Source organism: Astyanax mexicanus, chromosome 10 (assembly GCF_023375975.1).
Source record: "Astyanax mexicanus isolate ESR-SI-001 chromosome 10, AstMex3_surface, whole genome shotgun sequence".
NCBI lineage: Eukaryota > Metazoa > Chordata > Actinopteri > Characiformes > Acestrorhamphidae > Astyanax > Astyanax mexicanus.
Genome location: NC_064417.1, coordinates 45,448,074 through 45,473,274, shown reverse-complemented (window position 1 = coordinate 45,473,274; position 25,201 = coordinate 45,448,074). Strand labels below are relative to the sequence as shown.

Below are 25,201 nucleotides of genomic sequence, written 5' to 3'. Positions count from 1 at the left end.
CCCATTAGACCATAAATGCTGTGTAAGTCACACACAGACCCAGACAATTCTGGGTCACTTAGGGACCAGAATTTGCCTGCCAGCAGCAGCAGCCATATTCACAATCAGTCATGCCATTTAAACTCTGGTCCCTCACGTAGCCTACCATGGAAACTGTTTATACAACATTCCTAGCACTTTCCTGTGGTACCGAAAATGCCACATCCAGACCATTCATAGTTTACAAAGTGCTGTATTTGTTATTTATGTAGAATATCAAAGACATTAAAGCTATACAGGAACACATGCAGAATTATTCTGTAAACAGTAAAAAGTGCTAAATAACCCAGAATATGTTTTACACTTCTTCTAAGTAGCACATTTAGCTTTGAGGACACAGCTGCACACTCTTGGTATTTTAATCTCAGTGTCTTCATGAGGGAGAGTCTCCTGGAATAGTTTTCTCAGCGTCTTAAAGGAAGGAGTTCCTGAAGGTGCTGAACAATAGTTGCTGCTTTTCCTTCACGCTGTGAAGCTCCAGCTCATCCCAATTAAATCAACTCAAATCACCATCTCAGTTCATCAGGTTTAGATCAGCGGATTAATGTGGAGGACAAACACTTTTTTTTTACTGTTTACTACATAATTCCATATGTGTCCCTTAATTGTTTACGCCTTTAATATTAAACTACAATATAGAATACTGTATATCTGTATTTCTTTGTTTTGTGTCAGAAGGAGCTCACCTTGGGTCTAGTGTCCACCACATACATGAACTGGCTGCCCGGGTTGGACTTCATGATGGCCTGCAGCATCTGCTCATCTTCCAAACAGCGGGCGCTGAAGCCGGACAGTGGCTGGCTGCTGCGACATATGGCTGCCTGGCACAGAAACAAGCATTTGGCACAATCAGGCCTGGACTGAACACAATGCTGTGAAAAAGCAGAAGATTCTGTCTGGAAATAATAATTTCTGTTACTGTGAAAAAAAAATCAGGGAGTAAAAGACTCCATCTTCAAAAAGTTGAAGATGAAACATTTTTTCATTTTTATTTATAAATATATACACATATAATATATAATATATTTTTTTCTGAATTAGTTTCTCTGATTTTGATATTTATAGGTATATGTTTAAATGTTAAAATGAACATTGTTTTATTCTATAAACTATGAAAATACAAATACTGTAATTAAGAGCATTTATTTGCAGAAAATGAGAAATGGCTGAAAAGAATTTTGCAAAGGAAACAAGTTCATATTTATAAAGTTTAAAGAGTTCAGAAATCAATATTTGGTAGAATAACCCTGGTTTTAATCAAAGTTTTCATGCATCTTGGCATGTTCTCCTCCACCAGTCTTACACACTGCTTTTGGATAATTTACTCCTGGTGCAAAAGATTCAAGCAGTTCAGCTTGGTTTGTTGGCTTGTGATAATCCATCTTTCTCTTGATTATATTCCGGAGGTTTTCAATTATATATATATATATATATATATATATATATATATATATATATATATATATATATATATATCAAGTACATAAAAACAAAGTTTTAAACTTTTAAACTTTTTTTGGTTTAAAGTGTCACACAAGTGGTTAAACTGTCCACATTTAGGACATATTTTTAGCAGTAATCTAGCTGCATGGTTGAATGTGCTTCTCTCTCTCTCTCTCTTTCTCTCTTCAGCTCCTAACCCCACCCACTACTTGGGGTTTTGACTGACAGGCAATTAAACCAAGCAACTTGCATGAACGAAAACGTATTGTAACAATAATCTCCTCTAAAACTCTATTTAAATAACAGGCAAATTTAACAGGGCTATATAATATTTTATGATAAATGCAGGGGTCCAAACAAATAATTGAGAAATGTGAAGGGGACACATCTCCCTCAGATTTAGTGGCAGCAACATCCATGCCTTTAGAGTTGTGAGTCAACAGGTTTTAAATGCTTTAGTTGCAAACAGTCACTCCCTTTCCCTGCATTTCTACTTTTCTGTTTGCTGTATTTTTCAATGTTTCCATTCTGGTCACAGATCAGACCACTGCTAATGAACTGAAACCACATTTCTAAGTTTTACTGCTCTTCTGAGCCAACACTATGCTGCGAAGCTGGAAATTCAAATTCTCACCATAAAATATAGTTACCAATTTACATTCTTCCACCCCCAGAAGATAAATCAATCTGAGAGCAGAGTGTCCTCTTCCACAAACTGGCTCCATTTCATGAGAATCTGACTTTGGCTTGTGTTAGTGATGTGATTTTTTTAGACACTTGTTCCGATCACATATGGCATTATCAGAGATAAGAGAAGAGGCTGTTCTACGACCACGAGGGTCACGCTGTCCTGCTCTGTAAGCAGAGGTCACATTTTATACTTTATGCTGCTTGAACCAACACAGGACCGTAGAGTCTCCTGGGAACGCTTGACCTCAATAAATGGAATGGCCTATAGTGAAGTAGCCAACCCACACACAGCATGAGGATTCTGACCTATCTTTACAGCAATCCACTTATCACGGGTGTAATACTGGAAGATTACGCTGTGCAATATATTTCAGAGGCTTCTGGCAAAGGAGATACAGTACAGCTTAATGTATCACACAGTTTAGATACAAGCAAAAAGCACAGCTATTTAAATACATTTTGCCAATGTTTTAAAAAAAAAATGTGATTAAAAATACAGCTCTGGAAAAAATAAGAGACCACTGAATAATGATGAGTTTCTTTGATTTTAACAAATTAAAAAACTCTGGAATATAATCAAGAGGAAGATAGATGATCACAAGCCATCAAACCAAGTTGAACTGCTTGAATTTTTGTACCAGGAGTAAAGGCATAAAGTTATCTAAAAGCAGTGTGTAAGACTGGTGCAGGGAAACATGCCAAGATGCATGAAATCTGTGATTAGAGACCAGGGTTATTCTACCAAATATTAATTTCTGAACTCTTAAAACTCTATGAATATAACCTTTTTTTTTTTGTATTATTTGAGGTCCTGAAGTTTGTTGTTTCAGACATTTCTCATTTTCTGCAAATACATTTTCTAAATGATATTCTAATAATATTTTATTTGGAATTTGGGAGAAATGTTGTCCGTAGTTTATAGAATAAAACAACAATTTTCATTTTACTCAAACATTTACAGGATTTATACACTTTTTAACCAATAAATTTCCATTATTTTTTCCATGACTGTTCCATGCCTTCCAGGCAAATTTTCATGACCATACGATCTTTAAAACAGTGCAGACATGGACAAAAAAAAATCAACTAAAACTATAATCGAAATTGATTATAGTAGGCCTAAAATAACACAAAAAAAACACACAATATTTAATAATAAAATGTGTGTCAGATCCTGAAAGCTCCATTTTGCAGGGCTAAATTACTGAATTAACTCTGAGCTGACGTATTTGTTAGGTCAAAATAGATTTTCTCCATCGATAAACTGAAACACAAAGATTTGTAGGCCAAATTTCCATGACTTTTCCAAAATGTTCTGGGAATTTTTATTTTTCCAAAACTTATCCAGACCTGGAAATTGTTATTCTCAAATTCCATGACTTTTCCAGGTTTTTCATGACCGTATGAACCCTGCATATACCTATAAATAGCAAAATCAGAGAAAGTGATCCAGAAACTCAAGTGGTCTCTTCATTTTTGTTCCAGAGCTGTATTTTATTTGACTGAAACTCACAAAATGCAAAACTACAGGTGATTTTTTATTATATTTAAATCCACTTGTAATGGAGGGCAATCTATTTGCTGTGATTATGAATTATTTATGATTATATGCATAATAAATTTGAAGTTACTTAAAATTAAGTAACGATAAATCAACTGACAAGCGCAAAATAAGCTACAGCTGATAAGTCACGTCAATACTCACACAAGATTTTTGATGGTGTTGGTGCAACAGGATTTGGGTAATTCATGAACTTCCACTGAAATAATTTTGCAATCTGTTCCCTTATCTTACCTGTTAGTTCATGCTCTTCAGCCGACCTGACTTAATTTAAAGATGGTGGTGCTTGAAGAACTACCTGAAGGTACTGTGTATATAAACAGTGTTTTTAATCAACTACCTGCATTTTCAAAGTTCTTAGGGCCTCATTTCAAACGTCAGGATCCTCAGAATTCCAACAATGAAGTGTGGAGCTACTTTGAGCTTAATAGTTAATAGTGTAAAAATAGCCACTCCTTTGCATGAACAATGCTACGCCCCTATCACTAAAAGTGACGTATTTCGGAAGGCTGGAGATGAACTGAAGTGGGCCATACAGTAAAAGTTAGTACTTCTTATGTTTCACTACAACCCAAGTCCATTTTACACTGGATTCCACCTTTAAACAGTACAAAAAAACAAGGCAAAAGCATTACCAACCAGACTTTTTGTTGTTACATAAAGATTTATGAGTGTTTATGTGTGTTTGTGTTTTCTTTAGCTGCAAGTCAGAAGCCACAGAAGCAAGACAGATTCAAATCTCTAAAGCCTCATAAACAGACCCATAGAACCTGGTGTTCCTCTTTAGGAATGTGTTGAAGGGTCAGCAGGACTCACTTGGGTTTCTTTGCAGAAGTATGACAGCGTGGGAAATCGGCCTCTGCTGCGAAACTTGGAGCTCCCCACGATAACCGGCAGGGTGGCTGATTTAGGCACGAACAGGTCTGCAGGATACGTGTCACACACCTGTCTCAAAACACAGCAAAGGCAACCATAAAACAACCATACTTATAAAGGCTGTAATGCACTGACCGTACTTGATTTAGATTTCCACAAATAAAATATAAAGCTCTGGAAAAAAAAAATTATTGTCATTTAGAGCATTTATTTGCAGAAAATAAGAAATAAATTTTGTTAAAATAACAAAAAAAGATGCAGAGCTTTCAGACCTCAAATAATGCAAAGAAAACAAGTTCATATTCAAGTTCACATTTATTTATATTAAGAGTTCAGAAATCAATATTTGGTGGAATAACCCTGGTTTTTAATCACAGTTTTTAAGCATCTTGGCATGTTCTCTTCCACCAGTCTTACACACTACTTTTGGATAACTTTATGCCTGCACTCCTGGTGCAAATATTTAAGCAGTTCAGTTTGATTTGACGGCTTGTGATCATCCATCTTCCTCTTGATTATATTCCAGAGGTTTTTAATTTGGTAAAATCAAAGAAACTCATCATTTTTAAGTGGTCTCTCATTTTTTTCCAGAGCTGTATAGGGGTGCACAGACATGCCAAAAAGTCATAGGACAGCAGTATGTAAATTGAGAATGAAGTGTTACATCATCAGACATTTGGAAACACCTTAAAAGAGCAGTCCGTGCAAGACAGACAAAACTACAGTTTTGTCTAGAGTTTTGCAAAAGAGAATAATAAAGTGTGCCAAATGTGCAAGAACTGACCATGCAGGGTACACAAACTTTTGATTTGGGCCCTTTTACTTCTTTATTGGTCTCAAACTAGGCCTGTCACGATAAAAAATTTTGTGGACTATATATTGTCCCATAAATTACTGTGATAAATTATATTATTGTAATTTTAAGAACACATGCCACGGACAATGATAACAGAATAACATATCAAAGCAATTATACACTTTTAAAGACAACAACATTTGTAATTAATCATCGATAATGAAATATAAACTTTTTTCTTCACCTTCTGAGATATAGTTATTAAAGCATTGGTCATTATTGCATGACTGGCTAAAATACTGTTTACTGTTATACATGTGAACAATCATACAAAGAAACACAATAGACCATATCAGCAAAATTTCAGACATAAAGACAAACAACTGAATACAACATCTGAGTTACATTTAAGGAAAAAAATATCTGAGTTATTATTACCCTGTATTCTCGGTTGATGGGGGAAAGATGCCAGAGCTTATTTGGTACTCCCATACGACTGTACTCAGCCCGAAGGTCTATAAAGTTCCAGGCCTGGTCCCTCTCAGTCTTGTCAAGATTAGGCTTAAAAGAAAAACAATAAAGCTCCTCATATCGCTCTGAAACATAAACACAGAAAATGACAGAAAACATCAGCCAAATGTAACAGTCACAAAACAGCATGATGACACTGAGTTTCACCGCTGATACTTTTTGCATTGCTGTTATTGATGCCAGTATTTATCTATTTTAAATCACAATCCAGTTCCAAGCCTCTGTTTTAACCACAGTGTTCACAGCACCATCTACTGCCCTCATTTTGACATTACTGAACACTGTTGCCAAGCTATAACACTGAGGAGAGTTCTCAGAGGGCAAATAAAAGCCTGTTAATCCTAATACACCCATGCTATAGAAACCCAAATAATACCACATTTAGCTCACACTAGACTAAATAACCTGCTAAACTAAATGAATTAGCTCAGAATGTCTCATCATAATATTGTATAAACTGTTCATATAAATAAAACAATATTGGGGTGTGTTTTGTAAGTCTGCATTGCAAGCACATCCAGTGTGCAGATGAGCTTACATATACTGGAGTGTAAAATTGCATAATTATCGAAGAAAGGTGCTAAGTGACAAAGAATGCTAAAAAGGGGGCTGGATAAAAGGTGTTTATAAAAGGTGGCTGGTGCTTTTTCCTGACTCTGTCCTGTGATTAATGCACCTCTGGGCTGCTCCACTACTGACTATAACAAAAGCAATAATAATAATAATAATAATAATAATAATAATAATAATAATAATAATAATAATAATACATTTTATTACATAGGTGCATTTCTGTCACTTAAGGAACCATACAAAAAGTGTAAAACGCATAAGAAAATAAATAAAACAGAAAAACATTGCATAAAGATTTAAAACTAGTTTAAAAAGACAATGCAATTGAGTCAGATGGAAAAAGCAATTCTACGCATGTGTTCCTTATGTTAGGTGGTAAGGAATTTTCAGAGTTTATATTACCCAATAAATGGTTCTTTGATTGATATCTTGGTGCAATAAAGCAGTCACTTCTGATTTCATAAAGAATGATGTTTTTATAGTGTAAAGAACTATTTATAGCACCTTTATTCCAAAGAGCAGTGTACATAAGCACACATTGCCACTTGTGATGCTATAAACACAAAATCGACATAAAAAACACCTGGAAGACTACAGACGTGTGAATTAATCAGTTTACCTGCCCTGGAGAGACGTACGAGTGACATAACCACATCATTGCAGTCGCTCTCTTGTGGGATGATCAGCTGAATGACTTGGAAATTCTTGCACTGGATGAGGAGCGGGTATCCCAGAGATGTAACATTCTGCTTCTCAACATTTCGCACTAAACTGTGATGGACCTACAGTATGATGGAAAATTAAATCAACTGTAAATTTAACATAAAGCCTAGTTTATTTCAAAAGTTCTGTATGATCTTCATTAGAAAAACACTGAATTCTTATTTACTTGATAAAATTTGCTTTAATAAAAAAGATCCAATAAGATCTACAAATAAGGATCAATCAACAACTCACCCATGTTTCATTGCGAACCTCAGCCTCACTATCCACAAAGATGGTATGAGATGCAGTCAAGTACAGAGTGCCGACCTGTGGCCTTCGAGAAGATCCCCTCTCCACTAGATGGACTTTATCAACCTGCAACATAACACATTCAGTATTTGATAAGTTTTGAAAAGGTAAAAAAAAATATTCTCAAATGGTTTATATACATCTGAATGTGTCTAACACATTAAACTCTAAAATAAAACTAATATTCTGGGCTCCTAAGTGTCAGCCCTGGTGATGCCATTATTCAGTAAGGTGGTAGACTACTCTGCAAGCTTTTTCTTCATTAGCGTTAGCATTCACAGAAGTTTGTAAAATGATAAATGAAAGAAATGAAAGATGTGGCTTCCTGTGACTCAGGAAAGAAAGCATGTTACATTACTTTGAAGATTTTCTATCATCATGTTTACTTATTTTATGTATAAATAATATATTATTGAAGTGAATGGTACTAAAAAAGGATGACATCAATTCTAATGTCAAGAGATCAACGTTGTTTTAATGCATTAGCGATTTGCTATCTGAAAATAATGTACTGTTAGTCTGTCTGCTGGGATAATTAAATGTTAAAAATGTTCATTGTTCAAAAAAAAAATTCAAATTGTGGTTTTGTACATCCTTTTTTGAAAAGTAAGACGTATAAATTTAGGCTTCTTTATTTATGCAATGGTTGAAAGTAGCACAGCTCTCTTCAGACAATTGTTTAATTTAGTTTGGTTTCAGTTAAAATAAAAGAAAATATCATTTATGAACCCTTGGGAGTCCCTGTGGATATTACAAACTTAAATTTTGACTTTAGATAACCAGCTGATCATTTGAATCAGAGCAAGGAAGCACACTAAACTTGCAGAGTAGGAGGTGATTTTCAGGACCAGAGATGACAGAGAACACAGTGTTGAATGTACATTGCATTATATTACATTACATTACATTTGGCAGACACTTTTGTCCAAAGCGACTTACAATAGTGAAGTACAAAAGTAAAAGAAGTTAAAGGTAAAACATCTTTAGAAAGGAGGTCTAAGGGAAAAGTGGAATAGAGGAGGAAAGAAGGGGAGGGAGGAAATGAGGTTAGAAGTAGTTAGTGTGTTAGAGGTGTTAGGAGAGTAAGTGCTCTTTGAAGAGCTCAGTCTTCAGGAGTTTATTAAAGATAGTGAGAGATTCCCCTGATCTGGTAGTAGAAGGTAGTTAGTTAGAGGTGTTAGGAGAGTAAGTGCTCTTTGAAGAGCTCAGTCTTCAGGAGTTTATTAAAGATAGTGAGAGATTCCCCTGATCTGGTAGTAGAAGGTAGTTAGTTAGAGGTGTTAGGAGAGTAAGAGCTCTTTGAAGAGCTCTGTCTTCAGGAGTTTATTAAAGATAGCGAGAGATTCTCCTGATCTGGTAGTAGAAGGTAGTTAGTGTGTTAGAGGTGTTAGGAGAGTAAGTGCTCTTTGAAGAGCTCTGTCTTCAGGAGTTTATTAAATATAGTGAGAAATTCTCCTGATCTGGTAGTAGAAGGTAGTTAGTTAGAGGTGTTAGGAGAGTAAGTGCTCTTTGAAGAGTTCTGTCTTCAGGAGTTTATTAAATATAGTGAGAAATTCTCCTGGTCTGGTAGTAGAAGGTAGTTAGTTAGAGGTGTTAGGAGAGTAAGTGCTCTTTGAAGAGCTCTGTCTTCAGGAGTTTATTAAAGATAGTGAGAGATTCTCCTGATCTGGTAGTGGAAGGTAGTTTGTTCCACCATTGGGGAACTCTGTATGAGAACAGTCTGGATTGCTTTGTGTGAATGTTTGTTTGGTAAAGCGAGGCGGCGTTCATTGGAGGAGCGCAGCGGCCGGGAGGTGGCATAAGCCTTCAGGAGTGAGTGCAGGTAGGAAGAAGCTGTTCTGTTCTGTCATCACCTTGTAGGCGATTGTAAGCGCTTTGAATTTGATGCGAGCATCAACTGGCATACCTGTCAAGTCTCCCGTTTTGGCCGGGAAACTACCGTATTTTACTCCTCTTTCCCGCCGTCCTCCCGTATTAGTATTTTCCCGTAAATTTCCCGTATTATACTAAATTAAAAAAAATATAGGCCACAGGCGACAATGCACTGTGTGTCTCTTAACCAATCGTGTTGCCGGTTCAAGGAGAAAGTCCCGCCTTTCAGGAGAAACAGCCAATCAGCTTGCTGGTTTTGCGGAGCGCAGTTTAGTGTGGGGGAAGCCCCGCCCCTCCCCTCGCTGTGAGTTCAGGCAGCTAGTCGGAGCAGCTGTCGTTAAAACTAATCTGGATATACGGAGATTTTTCTAAAAGAAAGGTAACTAACCATGTAAACTGTGATGAGATTGTTTCTGATAGCTGGTTAAAAAGACTCTTCTCTGAATCAAAACATAAATTAAACCCATTGTGTGTTTAATAAAATCCAGCTTGTGACTCAGTTAGCTTAACTTTTGAATTAGCTAGATAGATATTCAGGGTTTGAGAAAAATCTACATACATATAATGCCCTGCCCTGATGTGCCTGATCAGCCAAAACCTATAATTTCCAAACTCTATTAGTTCAGGGCTAGTTTTAGGGTTTGTTAGAATTTGTTTAAATCTCAAGTATTGTGGTGTAATGTATTATTTAGAAGGGGTAGAAGAGATGGTTGAGCTGGAGAGAGAGAGACAATGTGGAGAGGGCTGAAATTAACTGAACTGATCAGGAGTGGACTGAACGATCGAAAGAAGTATTAATGAAAGATTATTAATTGTGTAGGCCCCTTAGGACTATTATTTACTTATGGAATATATCTGATCCATGTCCTTTTTGTAAATTTGTGCACCCTTCAATTTCAATTTTAAATCTATTAAATAAATAAAAAATAATATATATATATATATATATATATATATATATATATATATATATATATATATATATACATATTAATTTTTAGCCCTCGGTTGGGCTGTTGGGGCGGCGGAAAAAATCCCTTATTTTTAAGTCCAAAACTTGACAGGTATGTCAACTGGTAGTCAATGGAGCTCAATGAGCAATGTAAGACTATAGTAAAAATATAAACAGCCAAAAATACTTCTTTATGTATTCTTTCACATATACATACCTTCATTTATGAACCACTCATTGTATGCCTCATTGTACTGGATGTAGATATTTTGTGTAACATTACATTAATTAATGAATTAATTAATTAATCAATAAATGGATAAAAATGAGCCAGTAATTACAGTAATTTATAAGTAAGTAAATCAATGAATAAATAAATAAATAAGATATGGAAATATGGGATAGAAAGATGTAATAACCAAAAATTTGGTTTGTTGCCTGAGGGCAACACATACAATGCATATAATTCAGACAATCCTTTTTCACAAACTAATTCAAGTTCAAGAATGTTTTCCGGATTTTTGACTGTAAAACAAGTCAATTATTAATGATTTTTATGTGGTTAAGAAAAGTAATCAAATGAAAGAGCTGTTTTAGACCTATATTTACTCAGGAAGCCTGAGGAAGAAATATTTGCTGTGGCTTTATTATGATGTATTGATTTAAAGCACCACTCTCTCTCTCTCTCACTCTCAGTCTGTGTGGTTTTGAAAGATCATAAATTAATAAGACAGATGATTTAGATCGTTTATCATGTGTACTATATATATAGGATGATATTATAAAGCTGCTGGACAGCATTTAGAGAGGAGCTGAAGTCATTAAAATCATTAAATTATTAAAGCAAAAATTAATAGTTTGGTATGAGCCTATATAATATAATATAGTATAATATAATATATAATATAATATACACAATAATACACACAAATGCATAACGTCACTATCTAGAGAGCTGGATGAGCTAATTTACTGCCACACACACAGAATATCCTGCTTTAAAACAGTTTAATCAGAAAACACAGATTTATAAAACATGTTCCAGGTAAATAACAGTGGTTACAGATGCTGCAGTGTTGTGTTTATTTACCTTTGGTAATCTGATGTGCTCCATCATTCACTCACACTCCCCTCCTCTCTCTCTCTCTCTCTCTCTCTATAATTAATAATATATAATAAATAAAACCGCTCTCGGGAGAAAGCCCCGCTCTCATTTATCTGCTATAAACTCATTTCAGTCTCTCCTGCGCTGTTAAAGCGGTTATATTAATGCAGAATCTGGAGCTGGAGGGTTAGTTATGGATGCGGGTTGACTGGGACATGGTTCCTCCTGTCAGAGCGGTGAATCACCGGCTGCGCTCAGGCGCGCTGCGGGGTCCTAAAGCCCGCCCGAGTTCTATCGAGTTTTGCTACCCATCGATACGTACTTCCTAAAGGCACTGCGCATGCGCTGACCTACAATTTTATATTTATTTTTTATATTTATTTTTTTATAATTATTATTCACTAAATAATTTTAATTTCATTCATTAAACAACCTCACTGTCATTAAAAGAAAGCATAAATTGAAATTAATAATAATAATACAATCATTATTATTTAAAAAATACAAAAATCTTTCCATATTTTTACCAAGATACAGTGAATTATACTATGCAAATATACTAGCTATTGGTACATCTACTGGGACTTCTACTGAGAACATGCTCTAATATAGTGCTTCTTTTGTATTTTTACAGTTAAATTTATACTAGGGTAGCACGATTTGACAAGTTAGCAAAACTCGACAGAACACCGAAGCATTGAATGTTTGTGGCAAAATTTTTATGCACAAAAGCAAAATCTAAAATTAAAATGTTAGGAATCTAAAGGAAAAAGTGTATGTTGCAAACTCCAAATATAGCAAATATATATGTTTAAATATACTTGGTTATAAAAAATTCAAGTAATTAACTCTTGACGAGTTCTGTTAACTGAAAGCCAGAATTCCAGGTGACTCTACCTCATAAAACTGACTGAGAAAATCCAGCCAAGATGTGCAAAGCTGTCATGTAAGCAAGAGATGCTGCTTTGAAGAATCTAAAATTTAAACATAGTCTGTTTTGTTTAACTCAAATGTTTTTCTTTATAGTTTGGATTACTTCATATGGAGTTAGTTTTGTTCCAAAAGTTTTAAGGAAAAAAAAAAAATTCAATCAAAATTTTAAGAATCAGAAGGAAAAAATGTATGTTGCAAATTCAAAAGATAAAAATATATAGCAAATATGTATTTTTAAATATACTTTGTTGCTTTATTATTTTTTGCATTTGTTTGAAAATTATTTAATTATTTTGGATTCCTTTAATGTTTGTGAATTTTTGTGGATTTCAGTAAATAAACAGGTTTCAGTGAACAGCAGCAGCAGATACTTTTCCAACAAAATTTCACACAAATGTTATGATTAATGTTATATTTCTCCTATGCGTTAGTGTTTCACTCCATTCGAAAGCTCACATAAGTGAGGTGGTGTAGTTACCCATCAGTCCAAAATCAGGTGATCAATGGAGATTCTTCTTAGCCCTGCTACCTGTGAAAACTGCGTCAAAACTCAGAAGCAAAAAAGTGAAGCAGGAGCAATGGAGAGATTCCAATAGCAAAAACCCTTTAGCAGCAAAATCCACAACAATCCACAGAAAATCTACATAAACACAAAAATGAAAGCAAAGAGAGGCAAAATCCAAACTGAAATAATTTTCAAATAACTGCAAATAATAGTAAAGTAACCAAGTATATTTAAAAATATATGTTTGCTACATATTTTTTCTCTTTTGCTCATAGATGCTCATAGGATGCAGTGATTTATTTATACAATACATTATCAGTATTTTATGGCACAGGTCCAGCCTACACTGACACTTTTATGTTTATATAGATTTAGAGAGGTGCCTGTAAACGGCTATAAGTTACTGACCTGTGCAAAACATTTAGATTAATTATAAATTAATAGAGGAAGTCTAAAGTATATTTTCTCATGCCAGTGTTTCTCTTTACATGTTACTGTGGGGTTATCAGCTTTTGTGATCATCACAGCATCAATAAACCTGCTTAGATACATTAGGCAGAAGTAATTACTATGGCATCCTTTTTTCCAATGTGAATTGTAGTAAATTTAGAGAAAACTACTTAAATCTGGTAATTGTCAGTCCATTATTTGTCCAGTTACTTTTGAGCCTGTGAAATGGAAAGTAAATGCAATATACTGTATATATCTTTTGTTAAACCAAATCAAATTCACTGGGATGTCCAAATACTAATTATAACACATCAGACTCTACTTCTTTTTTTAAGAGTCATAATTAACTAAAAACATATCCCACAGGTCAGTCGAGATTTCTTTAGTTTCAATGAGACATGGCAAAAGTCATGAGACAGACACTAGTATCATGTCCCATGACTTTTGCCATGACAGTTTATTTCTATTATCCTTTATTCATAATCAGTTGCACTATTCTGCTTTTTGTCATTAAGTTTAAGCTCTGTTTTAAATGAGATAAAATCAGCCGTTTTGGAATTTCAGCCCCAATTCCACTTATTAAACATACTAATTCTATAATACTATTTTTTTTTTAATTCTGCAGATCTAAATCTGTGAACTAAAACACTTGTACACAAGACTCTGTAATCTAGCCGTGTCTTTCAGCACTGTTTAAAACAGAAAGCACCCACAGGTTACACTTTCATCAGATACGCTGCCCACCACAGCAGTGTGCAGCGCTGTGTAATAAAGAGAGCATTAAGCTGATCTTAAACACACACAGGTGATCACTGCAGGCTCCAGACTGGAATTAAAATACAGTGGGAAATAGATTTCTCTTACGGGGCCATGTGAGTGCATTAACCCCTTAATGTCCAAGAAAAAAGCATATTATTAAGAACAATAAAAAAGGTTTTGTAATTTTTAATTTTAAGTTTTTTAAATACACACCTCTAACAAATACATTATTTGAAAAAAATGTTCATTTTTGCAGACATAGGCACTCTTAACATTTTTCACTGTTGCATTGATGTTGAACTGTATGCTGATGATGTTTTTGTGATTTTTTTTTTGTTTTGAGTGCAGTTACCAATTAACTTATATACTGTCCATCTTCTCCATGTTCTTTAAAGCTGGGTTGTTTTGTTAACTGCTGCTGATTTGGAAAAAAAAAACATCCTGAAGAAATCTAGTACCAAGCTTGGTTCTTTAGCGTCTTTAACCAATTTAACCCTTATTTAACCTCAATTATTTAGTTATTTTTCTCAAAAGGAAAAACAAAATTGCAACCAGTTTCTGTGGAGTACCACAAGGTTCTATTTAAAGGCCTATAAAAGTGATGAATCATAATAGTAGTGCAGTGCAGGCCCACAAACAGGCTTTAAAGTGTGTAAAGGCTTGAACTAGCTCAGAAATACTTTCTTTAAAACATTTTCGTTACATTTCTTGTATTTATGTTTATATCTAAATTTTGAAATACGTTTTAAATAATTGAATATATATATATATATATATATGTGTATATATATATATATATATATATATACGTATATATATTTATATATATATATATATATATATACGTATATATATATATATATACGTATATATATATATATATATATATATATACGTATATATATATATATATATATATATATATATATATATATATATATATATATATATATATATATATATACGTATATATATATATATATATACGTATATATATATATATATATATATACGTATATATATATATATATATACGTATATATATATATATATATATATATACGTATATATATATATATATTCAATGCTAATCTAATACATACAACAGAGGCTGCAGATTAGGTTTGCTGGGAAATGTGGCAGATAGGCATTTTTCTTTCCTGTGCCGTTTGACCTATGACCAGCAAATGGATTCATTTTGTTAATCTGGAGTCCACTACTTCTGCTTGCCTTAAAAATCGACAGAGGCAGATGAACTTTATCCCTCTATCAATAGAAGTTACATCATCCCAACCAAATGCATGCACACGATGACGTCCACTGAACAGGAAGTTAATAGATAACAGAAAGTTCACACAATGTTCACATCATCTTTAAACCCACTAATAATAACCTGCAACTTATAATATTGATATGTTAATATTGATACGACAAATATACATTTTTTACAATTATTCAGAGTCATACACTCATGCCGTCTCTACAGCAGCTGTCATGGCTCATAGTGTAGGTCAGCTTTTTTGGAGAACATCTGTTTGCACCATCTTCATTCTGGTCACTAATAATTGACCGGGACATTTCCTGGTGACAGCACGGCTAAGTGGTGCGAAGTGTCCCCTATGCAAACAGTGTAGAAACATTGTGTAGCGAGATCAGCTTGTTTTCACAGGAACGATGTACTGGATGGCCTAAGATTGATCGTTCCATTGGTGGTTGGGTTAATGCATTGGCAGAAAGACAGTCAATCAAGACGGAATAGAAAATATGAAAGATAAAATTTTGAAACTATGTATTGAGTAGGTCTAGCATATGTCCCCAATTCAAACAGAAATAATACACAGCCTGACCAAAAAAAAGTCACACAATCTAATATTTGGTTGAACTGCCTTTAGCTTTGATTGCGGCACACATTTGCTGTGACATTGTTTCAATAAGCTTCTGCAGTGTCACAAGTTTTAGTTCAATCCAGTGTTTCATTAATTTTCCACCAAGATCTTGCAGCAGCATTGATGATGGTAGAGTCTGACCACTGTATAAAGTCTTCTCCAGCACATCCCAAAGATTCTCAATGAGGTTAAGGTCTGGACTCTGGTGAACTCTCTCAATCCATGTGTGAAAATGATGATCTCATGCTCCCTGAATCACTCTTTCACAATTCCAGCCCCATGAATCCTGACATTGTTATCTTGGAATATGGCCGTGTCATCAGGGAAGAAAAAAACATTGATGGAATAACCTGGTCTATATTCAGTATATTCAGGTAGTCAGCTGACCTCATTCTTTCAGCACATACTGTTGCTGAACCTAGACCTGCAGACCAACTGCAGCATCAACCCCACATCATGCACTTACTTAAATACAGGTGGTGATTTTTTGTTTGGCCAAGCAGCGTAGAACAAAATATAGTGCAAAGGCGTCAACATGCCTGTGAATCAATCAAGATGAAATATAACAAATTTAATGTAAATTCCTAAAATTATATATTGTTCAGGTCTAGCATATGTGCCTTTTTCTTATTTTCTCCCTAATTTACACGACCAAGTACCCAACCCACTCATTATGACTCCCCATATTACTAGTGATGCCCTAACACTAGGAGGGTGAAGACTAGCACATCTCTCCTCCGATACATGTGAAGTCAGACTCCGCCTCTTTTCAAACTGCTGTTGATATATTATTGCCGAGTAGCATCACAAAACACTCTGAGGAAAGCGCAGCGACTCGTTTCTTATACATCAGCTCACAGATGCCTTGTTCTGAGCGACATCACCTTTTGATGATGAGGGGAAAGAGCGCCATCTACCAACCCAGAGAATGCAAGGCCAATTGTGCTCTCTCAGGACTCCGGTAGCCAATGGTAAGCTGCATGAACAGGATTCGAACTGGCGATCTCCTGATCATAGTGGCAGCACTTTAGACCTCTGGACCACTTGAAGCTTGGGGTTTGCCATCACAAACTCTGCGAGGCTGTGTTTTCTTTCTTGACCTTTTTCTTGAAATCTATCATATGTTTTTAATACATTTATGGTGCCATACAGATAGATAAGTAAAAATACTTCAAAAAGATTTAGTCGAAGTGCAAGAAAAAGAGAAAAAATATTGTGAAAATGGTAATTTCAGGGTTCAAGCGCAACTCTTTAATATGAGGCCTTATATGCCAGTATGCCTGTATGTGTCGTAAGTTTTAAGTTTAATAAGTAAAATAATTTCCAGCCAAAGCCACAAATACATTAAAATATTTTCAGTGATAAAGAATGATTACAAAAAAATATATGTAGAATTTGCACCCCCTCCAGGGTTTGCCATCTCTATCACAGTTCTAAATGTGTTCTTCCAGTGCTTTGCACAGCTTTGTTTTCTTTCTTGACTACACCTTTCCTCCACTAATTTATTCACCAGCTTTGGTGGAAGACTCCAGCGAAGGAAAAAGATAAACATTCACTGAGATTCTTAAACTGCATCGTGCCTCTCTGTCTCCCTGGGTGGTGTGTGTTTGTGTATGAATGTTTGCGACCATGGCTCCAACTCACCCATCTATCAGGGGTGGCATTTGCTTTCACCGTGGCATTCAGGACACATAATGGGCTCAGGCTTGGGCAGTGATGGACTGGGCTGAGTGTGGCACACTGCTGATAGATTTGGCAGACTCTGCTAGTTTAAAGCAGACTGGCTGTATTAGAACTGAGCTAAAAGCAGTGGTTTGTACATAAGCAATTTGACCAGTGACTGAAGAGTCTGGTGATTTTGTGTTGAATAGAAAAGAGAGATGCCCCCAGAGTAGTGGGCAGTATAATGACATTTTACTTATTTGTGATATATTTTGTTATTGTGAGGCACAGTATATATATTTGTGTGTGTGTGTGGTTGAGTCAAAGACAGAGCAGCACTATCAAAAATAGCCCTATGCGATCTTGTATGTTATTTTAGGGTTTTTTTCCTGGTAAAAAATGCTATTAAATCAACATTGTGTAGCATTCTTACCTGAAAACAACAGGTTTAACATTTGTATTATTCCCACTGCTGTGAGGAGACCGGCGTCGCGGTGGGCAGTCTCTACTTGCACTCGCACCGTGGCATTGATAACATTTCTCGGCCGCAGAGCCGCTCGAGTATGACATTAAGTAAAGTTTCAGGGTTAACTTTACCTAGCACTCAGTGCTGTATCTTGATAACTAGGGCTGTATCTCTGAAAACATTTTGTCCTTTGAATTTTAGAGTTGGGGGGACTGCATGGGCGGGCATTCTCCGCTGCAGTGATTTTAGCCAATCAGAGGTGATATATTTGCATGTATGAATATTCATGAGCAAGAGCCACAACCTGTCTTTCTTCAGAGACCTCTAATTCAGTGTTCTAAAGCAGGGCTTAACACTTTTTTTCACAAAAAATGGCTCACATGGCATTCATTCATACTAGAGACCATAACTAAACATTTTAAAATGAATTTAAAAATGATGGAATAAGCCCTTTAAAGAAAATATACACAAAATATATTAATGCTATTTATGTAGTGGTAAAAAAAAGTTCACAGGTTTCAGACAAATGTTAATTTAGTTTTTTTTCCTGTTTTGGCCAAAGTATCATGTCAGCTAGTCAAGTCATATCATATTTATAAGATGAGTGCATTTTTTGAACGCCACTACAAACTTGTATTTACCAGAAGGAAACTTTAAGAGTTTTTTCTGAGTTTGGAGCAAGAAAAAATGCTAATTTAAAGCCAATTTTTTTATACTGAACTCTCGTCCACACATGAAAAAAATCAGATACGTACTTGAAAACCACATTAGACAGTACGACAAAAAATCACCTCACTAGGGATGACAATAATTTACATTGTGATGTTTAAAAATCCAATGGTAAAAAATACTGACAAAAAAAATATGAAAAGTCAATGATTCAAGATGCAATCTATATTAATAATGCAATCTGCGAATCAGTGATTAGCGTAAAATAAATGGTATTATGTGGATATAATTGGTAATCTTGTAGATATTGTAGATATCATGTAAATTTAGAACATTGTATATTGAATATTGACATTTCATAAAACATTGCACGTTCTGCGATGTGACTATTGCCTATTGCACATGTGCAGCCCTAACTCGAAATCACACAAAGACCTTTAGTCCAACAAAATCAGACCGTCACTGGACTATCTTTTGCGTAAAGGCCTTTTACCCGCGATCACTCCTCCACACCCGCCTGTCCAATCAACGGCCATGCTTTTAGCCCACTCGTGCACACGGCGCTGGGTAAACAGACCTGTCTGTTTCAATGTTTGTCAATGTCAGTTGCTTAACCATTTTTTAGTGGTCAGTAAGTACTCTGGCAGCTGGACATGTTTGGCCTATGTGTGCACTGGAAAAAGCAAGCATATCTTTCCAAAGAGAGAGAGAGAGAAAAAAAAAATGGTTATTTCTGCCTCCCACTACTCATACACACGTTCGCACGCACTCACACTTACACTCACGCATATGAATACACACACACACACTCAAAAACACACACACACACATAGCCCACATTGCACAGTGTTGCTTCCTTGGACCCTAGATGACCTACTGCTGCTGCTGCTAGCTTTAAAGAGCCAGGTTGCCTCCCTGCAGTTATTGGTCCATGCTAACAAGCTAAACACACTCCCATTTCTATTCCAGCCCTCCTCCTAGGCCTCTCCCTCCTCCCCCTCTTCCTCCTCCTCCTCCTCCTCTGGGGGCGGACCACAGCTGTCAGAGTCCCCTGGAGTCCCAGCACCAGGGCAGAGCAAGTTAAGACTCAACCAGGATAGAATGAAGGGAGGAGTAAAAATAGAAGAGTTGGGGGTTCACATGTCAGTGTTGAGGACTTGAGCTTGAAGGGAGGAAGCGTTAAACTTAAGACAGGGTTTTATAGATAGGCCCACAACTCTCCCACCTGTACAGCAGTCAGTGTGGCAGGATTCCCTAAGGGGAGTGTGGGTACTGTAAGAGCTACTCCAGAACCAGCGCTGCCCTGCTAGACCTGTATCTCTACCTGTTTCATTCACACCTTTTACAGGTAAGTGGTCTGAGATTGAGCTGATCTTTGCGCACATGATTGAACTGTATATCTGTAATGCAGATACGTTACATTTTGAATGCAAAAATATTGCACCCCGCTGCAAACACTATATTTCTTTAATGACTAGTATATCAACAGTAGTATGGCAGCTGCATATGCTCATATGCTCAGTAAAGAAATCCTTTGGAGACCCCTTGTTATTAATGTAACTACAACTGTAGCAACTAATTATAAAAGTCGTGTAGATTCTTTTTTCGAAACTATTTATAACATTTTAATGATCAGTATTTTAGAACTTAATACTAGTACACTCTAAGAAAAGTAAGTACAGATTTGTACTTAAAAGAGTACAAAGCTTGTCGCTGGGGCTGTACCTTATATTGAGGTACAAAAAAGTACCTTTCCATGAAAGTCCTTTTTTGTACCCATGGTTTTTGTGCCAGTAAAGATTATAAAGATTATAAACATTATCATCAACTAAATATGGCTCAAAAACTTGATGATGCAAAATTGACTGGCTTTCAAATAAAAAATGTGCAATTAAAATATATATAGTTTATTAGTATAGTGATACAGAATACTGAATGTACCTTTTGTTTGGTTAAATGGTACAAATTTGTACTTATTGCTGTTAAAAATTACTTTGTACTTCAGAGGGAACAAACCTGACCCTGTAAAGACCAATATTGTACCTTGGAGGGTACAATTATGAAGAGTGTACCTTTGAGTACAAAAAAGTACTCATATCGTACCTCTGTTTTTTAGAGTGTATGGCAGTTTGCCATGCTTAGTAAAGTGAATACAATCAAAGGGTCACAGAATTGCATAACTGCAACTGTACTAGTAGTACACTTATTGGATTTTTAAAAAGTTAAATAAGTTGTTAAAATGACTTTTAACTAGCTGTTTATTTTTTACAAACCATTTATTTTTTTAATGATCAGTATTTTAGAACTTTTTAGAACACTAGTATGGCAGATTGCCATGCTTAGTAAAGACATCCATAAGGGCACAGTGTTACATAACTGCAACTGTACTAGTAGTAATATTAGTAAGGTTTTGTTTTTTTATCAGCTGTATTTGGTTAAAAGATTAATTTTAACTAGTTGTAGAATTTTAACAGCTAATATGCTAGAACTTATCAGAAGCATAGCAGTTTAGAACAGTGAAAAAGTCCTTAAGGGCAAAGTAGATGGTACAATATTTGGTATATTATACAACTGCAACTGTACTGTTGTTGAGATTAGCATAGTTTGAATTTTAACAAAAATTATATTACAGTCTATGTTTTCAATAGCTTCAATAGCTTCAATAACAGTAGTATGGCAGTTTCAGATGCCCAGTAAAGACACTCTTTGACACTTTTGTAAAACAAAATATATATTGTACCCTCTATTGCCACTAATTTGTAATAATCAGTATGTTAAAACTCAACACAACTATGGCAGTTTGCTACTATGGCAAATTCCACCAAACATCTTTACGGACTAGTATGTTAAACGTTTACAGCAGTGCAGCAGTTAATGTGAAATTAGCTTGAATTTGAACAAAGATTTTCTCACTTTTGTTTAGGTGCTAACTGCATTTCATTGGACTGTACTTGTACTCTGCACAATGACAATAAAGTTGAATCTAAACTAATCTAATCTTATCTTATTGCAATATGACTTTTGCCAATTAATGCATCAAAAGAGCTGATACATGCCTTAATACATGCCAGAAAATTCATTGAACTGCATTACCTGTGTGCATGCAAGGGGTGTGCCGATAAAGCATCAAGGATCTTAAATTAAATTTTAAATTAAGATTTTGAGATATCAATCACAAATTCTCATATTTTTGTTCACATTGTGCACAACTAATTTTGCCAACTTACTTTGTGCATTGACTGATCTATTAAGAATTAACAGTAGTAAGGCTAGGGCTAAGTTTCCTATGCCCATTGTAGACATCCTTTATGTACAGTAATTGTATATGTACTGTAACTGCAACAGTAGGCTACTAATGGTGAGATTAGCATAGCTTGAATTTCAAGACAGGAACTACACTGGCTAACTATGCTAATCTGCAGTGGCTAGACTGTTCTTTACACGCTGATTGGTGATTTAACGATGCAGGTAACACAAAGTGCAGACTAATGTGTCCTCAGGGCCGTTCATCAAAGTCTTCCAGACTCACAGAGCGAGAAAGTGCTCACGACTGTCCTTTTCACAGCTTTCCACAGCCTTACATTATAATGCTAATGTTCTTTCGCATGCACCAGGGCTTTGCTAAGCCCCTGACAAAGAGCATATTTTGTGTAGCAGGACTTTTAATGGATTTAATGGAGCTCAGCTCAAGTCAGGTGTTTCATGCAGGCTCCTGTGACGCAATCCCCAAGACTGGATCTGCAAGCCTGTGAAAATACATGTAGAAATGGCCAGTTGCCAAAAGGAACAAGAGAAACTGGCCTATATATATTGAATTCTGAAGTGTGCAGAACAGTGAAGTGATTAATGAGGCAAATAAAGGAGAAAATGACAAATCGAAAAGTGCATTTACCTTCAAGGAACCATTGAGGGACAAGTATGTACAAGCATTTGTGTATTTCTAGAGGCCTACGATGTGCACAATGCAGAAAATAATGGAGAGATTCACGGAATTGAGAAATAAAACCAAATTTATTGATATAAACATGAAATTAAACATGAAAATACAGAGTCGTTACTGTGTAGTTACTGTAGCCTGATGCTGGTGTTCTGATCTTCATAATTGAAAACCAGAGTAATGTACAAACACCATACACATATCATATTAAACATCAACCATTAATTTATCTCAGAAAACATTTACCATCCATGCTGGTTGGGCTGTCAGCTAGCATTGAACCGCTAGCTGCATTCTGGTAATATTATTTCTGAGGTAAATAACTAAAGACTGGAGGAAACTACAGCCATAATACACACATCATATTAAACCCCAGAATATACGAGTGTAAGCAGCACGGTGTCATTCATCTGTTATCAAACATCAGCCATTAATTCAGCTCAGTTAGCTAATAGACTAATCCACCATCTTGGTTTTCATAATAAAAGCCCCCCAGGGGAGATAATATAGATGAAAAGATGTATACTAAATTCAATTACTTTTTACTAAAATGATAAAGAACATAATTTTTATTTTTATTTTACTAAGTACTAAGTGATCAACATATTCTTAAACATCTAAATTCTGTTAATAATTGCATATATATTTTATTATTACAGAGCAACGTATTCCAGCTGTTAATGCAAAAATATATATTAGCATATGTCTCTTTTAGATTTGACTATTTGAGCCTAGAATCTCCTGAAAATAACCTCTGGCATGTGTGAAGTCTTGCAGAATTTGCAGCTATAGTAATCTGGTCTAGCGATATACAGTATTTGCAGCATCTGTTATTAACTTATGTTTATTGCAGGAAGATTTTAAATCTATACAGGTTATTTATTCATTTATTGAACTGTACAGTTTAAAATACTTTAATGATGAATGTGATTAAATAACAATTGAAATTAATTAATCACAAAGAATGTAATTAATTGGAATATATTTTTATTGCCTGAAAGCACTATTAAAAAATATTATAAAACAAATCTTAAACATGATGAAAAAAAAATCATATTTTTTTTTATATATTGACCCACATAATGAACATTATGTCATAACTCAGAAGATAAGCTACTGATATACTCATGTAAATGTATAAAAATACCATTAGATTTCATACAAAGCTTATTTGATGGTGTTATAAAAACGTTAGCAAAAACTGGCCCATTTTAGACGACTCCACCCAACGTAAATGATTCTATAGCAACCGCTTAGCCTAGCTTAGCCACAAGTGTTATGAATGCTTCCTTGGCATACACACAGCATAGTTAACAGAGACTCAGCCCTTATCAGTCCACACCTGTCAAGATCATTTTTTTACACATCATGTTATGTAATACTTGCTCAAGGCTTTTCTTTTCAGGCAGGTTTTATTCTTTTTTTGGTTTATGCCCCAAACTACTGAAGGAGCTGTCCAACGTGCAATTCATGCAGTGCCTGGAGGAACTGTGTTTCAGTGTTCAGTATTCCTAGAGCTTAACTTAAAGAGAATTTGTGTTTACAGTCTGTTTTTCACTCTGGGAATTAAGAGCTGATTGAGGAATGCTGGGTTAAAGCAGCTTGTCGTCTCAGTGTCTGAATGTGGTGCTAAAAAGCTATTTCTGCAATACTCTATTAGCCTCTTGAGAATTAAGGTCATGCATGGATTGAGTGCAGTCTTAGTAAACAGAGCTTTATTGTCTCTCAGAGTCTTTATATACAGTAAATCTGTATAAATCAGTATATACTGTAGTATCACGAGACCTAATCATTTAGAAATATGCAACATGCATCATGTGGCCACTCCCCTTCTAATGACTGCTTTCACACACTTTATGTTGCATGAGCAAATGCACACACACAGCTTGTCTAGTCCCTCTAGAACAATACACTTCAGAGCAGATCAGCATGAACCTGTTGGCCCCATGCCTGATGCAAGTCATGGGCTGGATGGATATGAAACCCCAGTATTGAGCTGTGGAGCAGTGGAACTGTGTTCTCTGGAATTAGCATGTGCCCCAATACTTTTGTTCATAATGACATAGTGTAGACAAAAACTAAATTGGTTAAAAAAGAAATATCACAATAACAGACAAGCCAACAGCCAACCAGCTTCTTGTTACTGTGCAGTTTAAGAAGTTACTATGAATGTATTTTTGGATTCTGACCCAACAACTGGATTTAATTATAATTTGTTTAGCAAAATAAAAGCTAATATATGCTTTTATAGATAGATAGTTAAACTATTTTACGCAACTAAGACTGCTTTTACATCTGGTCACTTAATGGGATTAGTATCTGGATTGTATTCTGATAAGATTGTAGCCACATGCATTCACACTTGGTACTCTGAAAATCCATTTTCATTAAGACAGACTAAAATCTGATAGGTATGTGGGAATGAATATGCTAAATGGATTGTTACACAACAATTTTTACAAAAATATTATATTTTTGGATG

At 35.3% G+C, this 25,201-nt stretch overlaps 2 protein-coding genes across 3 annotated transcripts in view; one reads left to right on the top strand and one right to left on the bottom strand.

Annotated features, from left to right (window-relative positions):
- Positions 1-11,691, bottom strand: part of mtmr7a (myotubularin related protein 7a) — a 28,197-nt gene extending 16,506 nt beyond the window's left edge. Inside the window, exons 1-6 of the mRNA XM_022684217.2 lie at positions 11,438-11,691; positions 7,467-7,589; positions 7,129-7,291; positions 5,844-6,001; positions 4,550-4,678; positions 726-860 (exon numbers count right to left, since the gene is read on the bottom strand). Of these exons, the coding sequence (XP_022539938.2) occupies positions 726-860; positions 4,550-4,678; positions 5,844-6,001; positions 7,129-7,291; positions 7,467-7,589; positions 11,438-11,464 (735 nt within the window). The 5' untranslated portion in view covers positions 11,465-11,691. The remainder of the gene's footprint in view (positions 1-725; positions 861-4,549; positions 4,679-5,843; positions 6,002-7,128; positions 7,292-7,466; positions 7,590-11,437) is intronic.
- Positions 11,692-19,836: 8,145 nt separating this feature from the next.
- slc7a2 (solute carrier family 7 member 2) overlaps positions 19,837-25,201 on the top strand; it is a 34,424-nt gene continuing 29,059 nt past the window's right edge. For both annotated transcript variants that reach the window (XM_022684216.2, XM_022684215.2), the window contains exon 1: positions 19,837-20,130. The gene's annotated coding sequence lies outside the window, so the exon portion shown is untranslated. The remainder of the gene's footprint in view (positions 20,131-25,201) is intronic.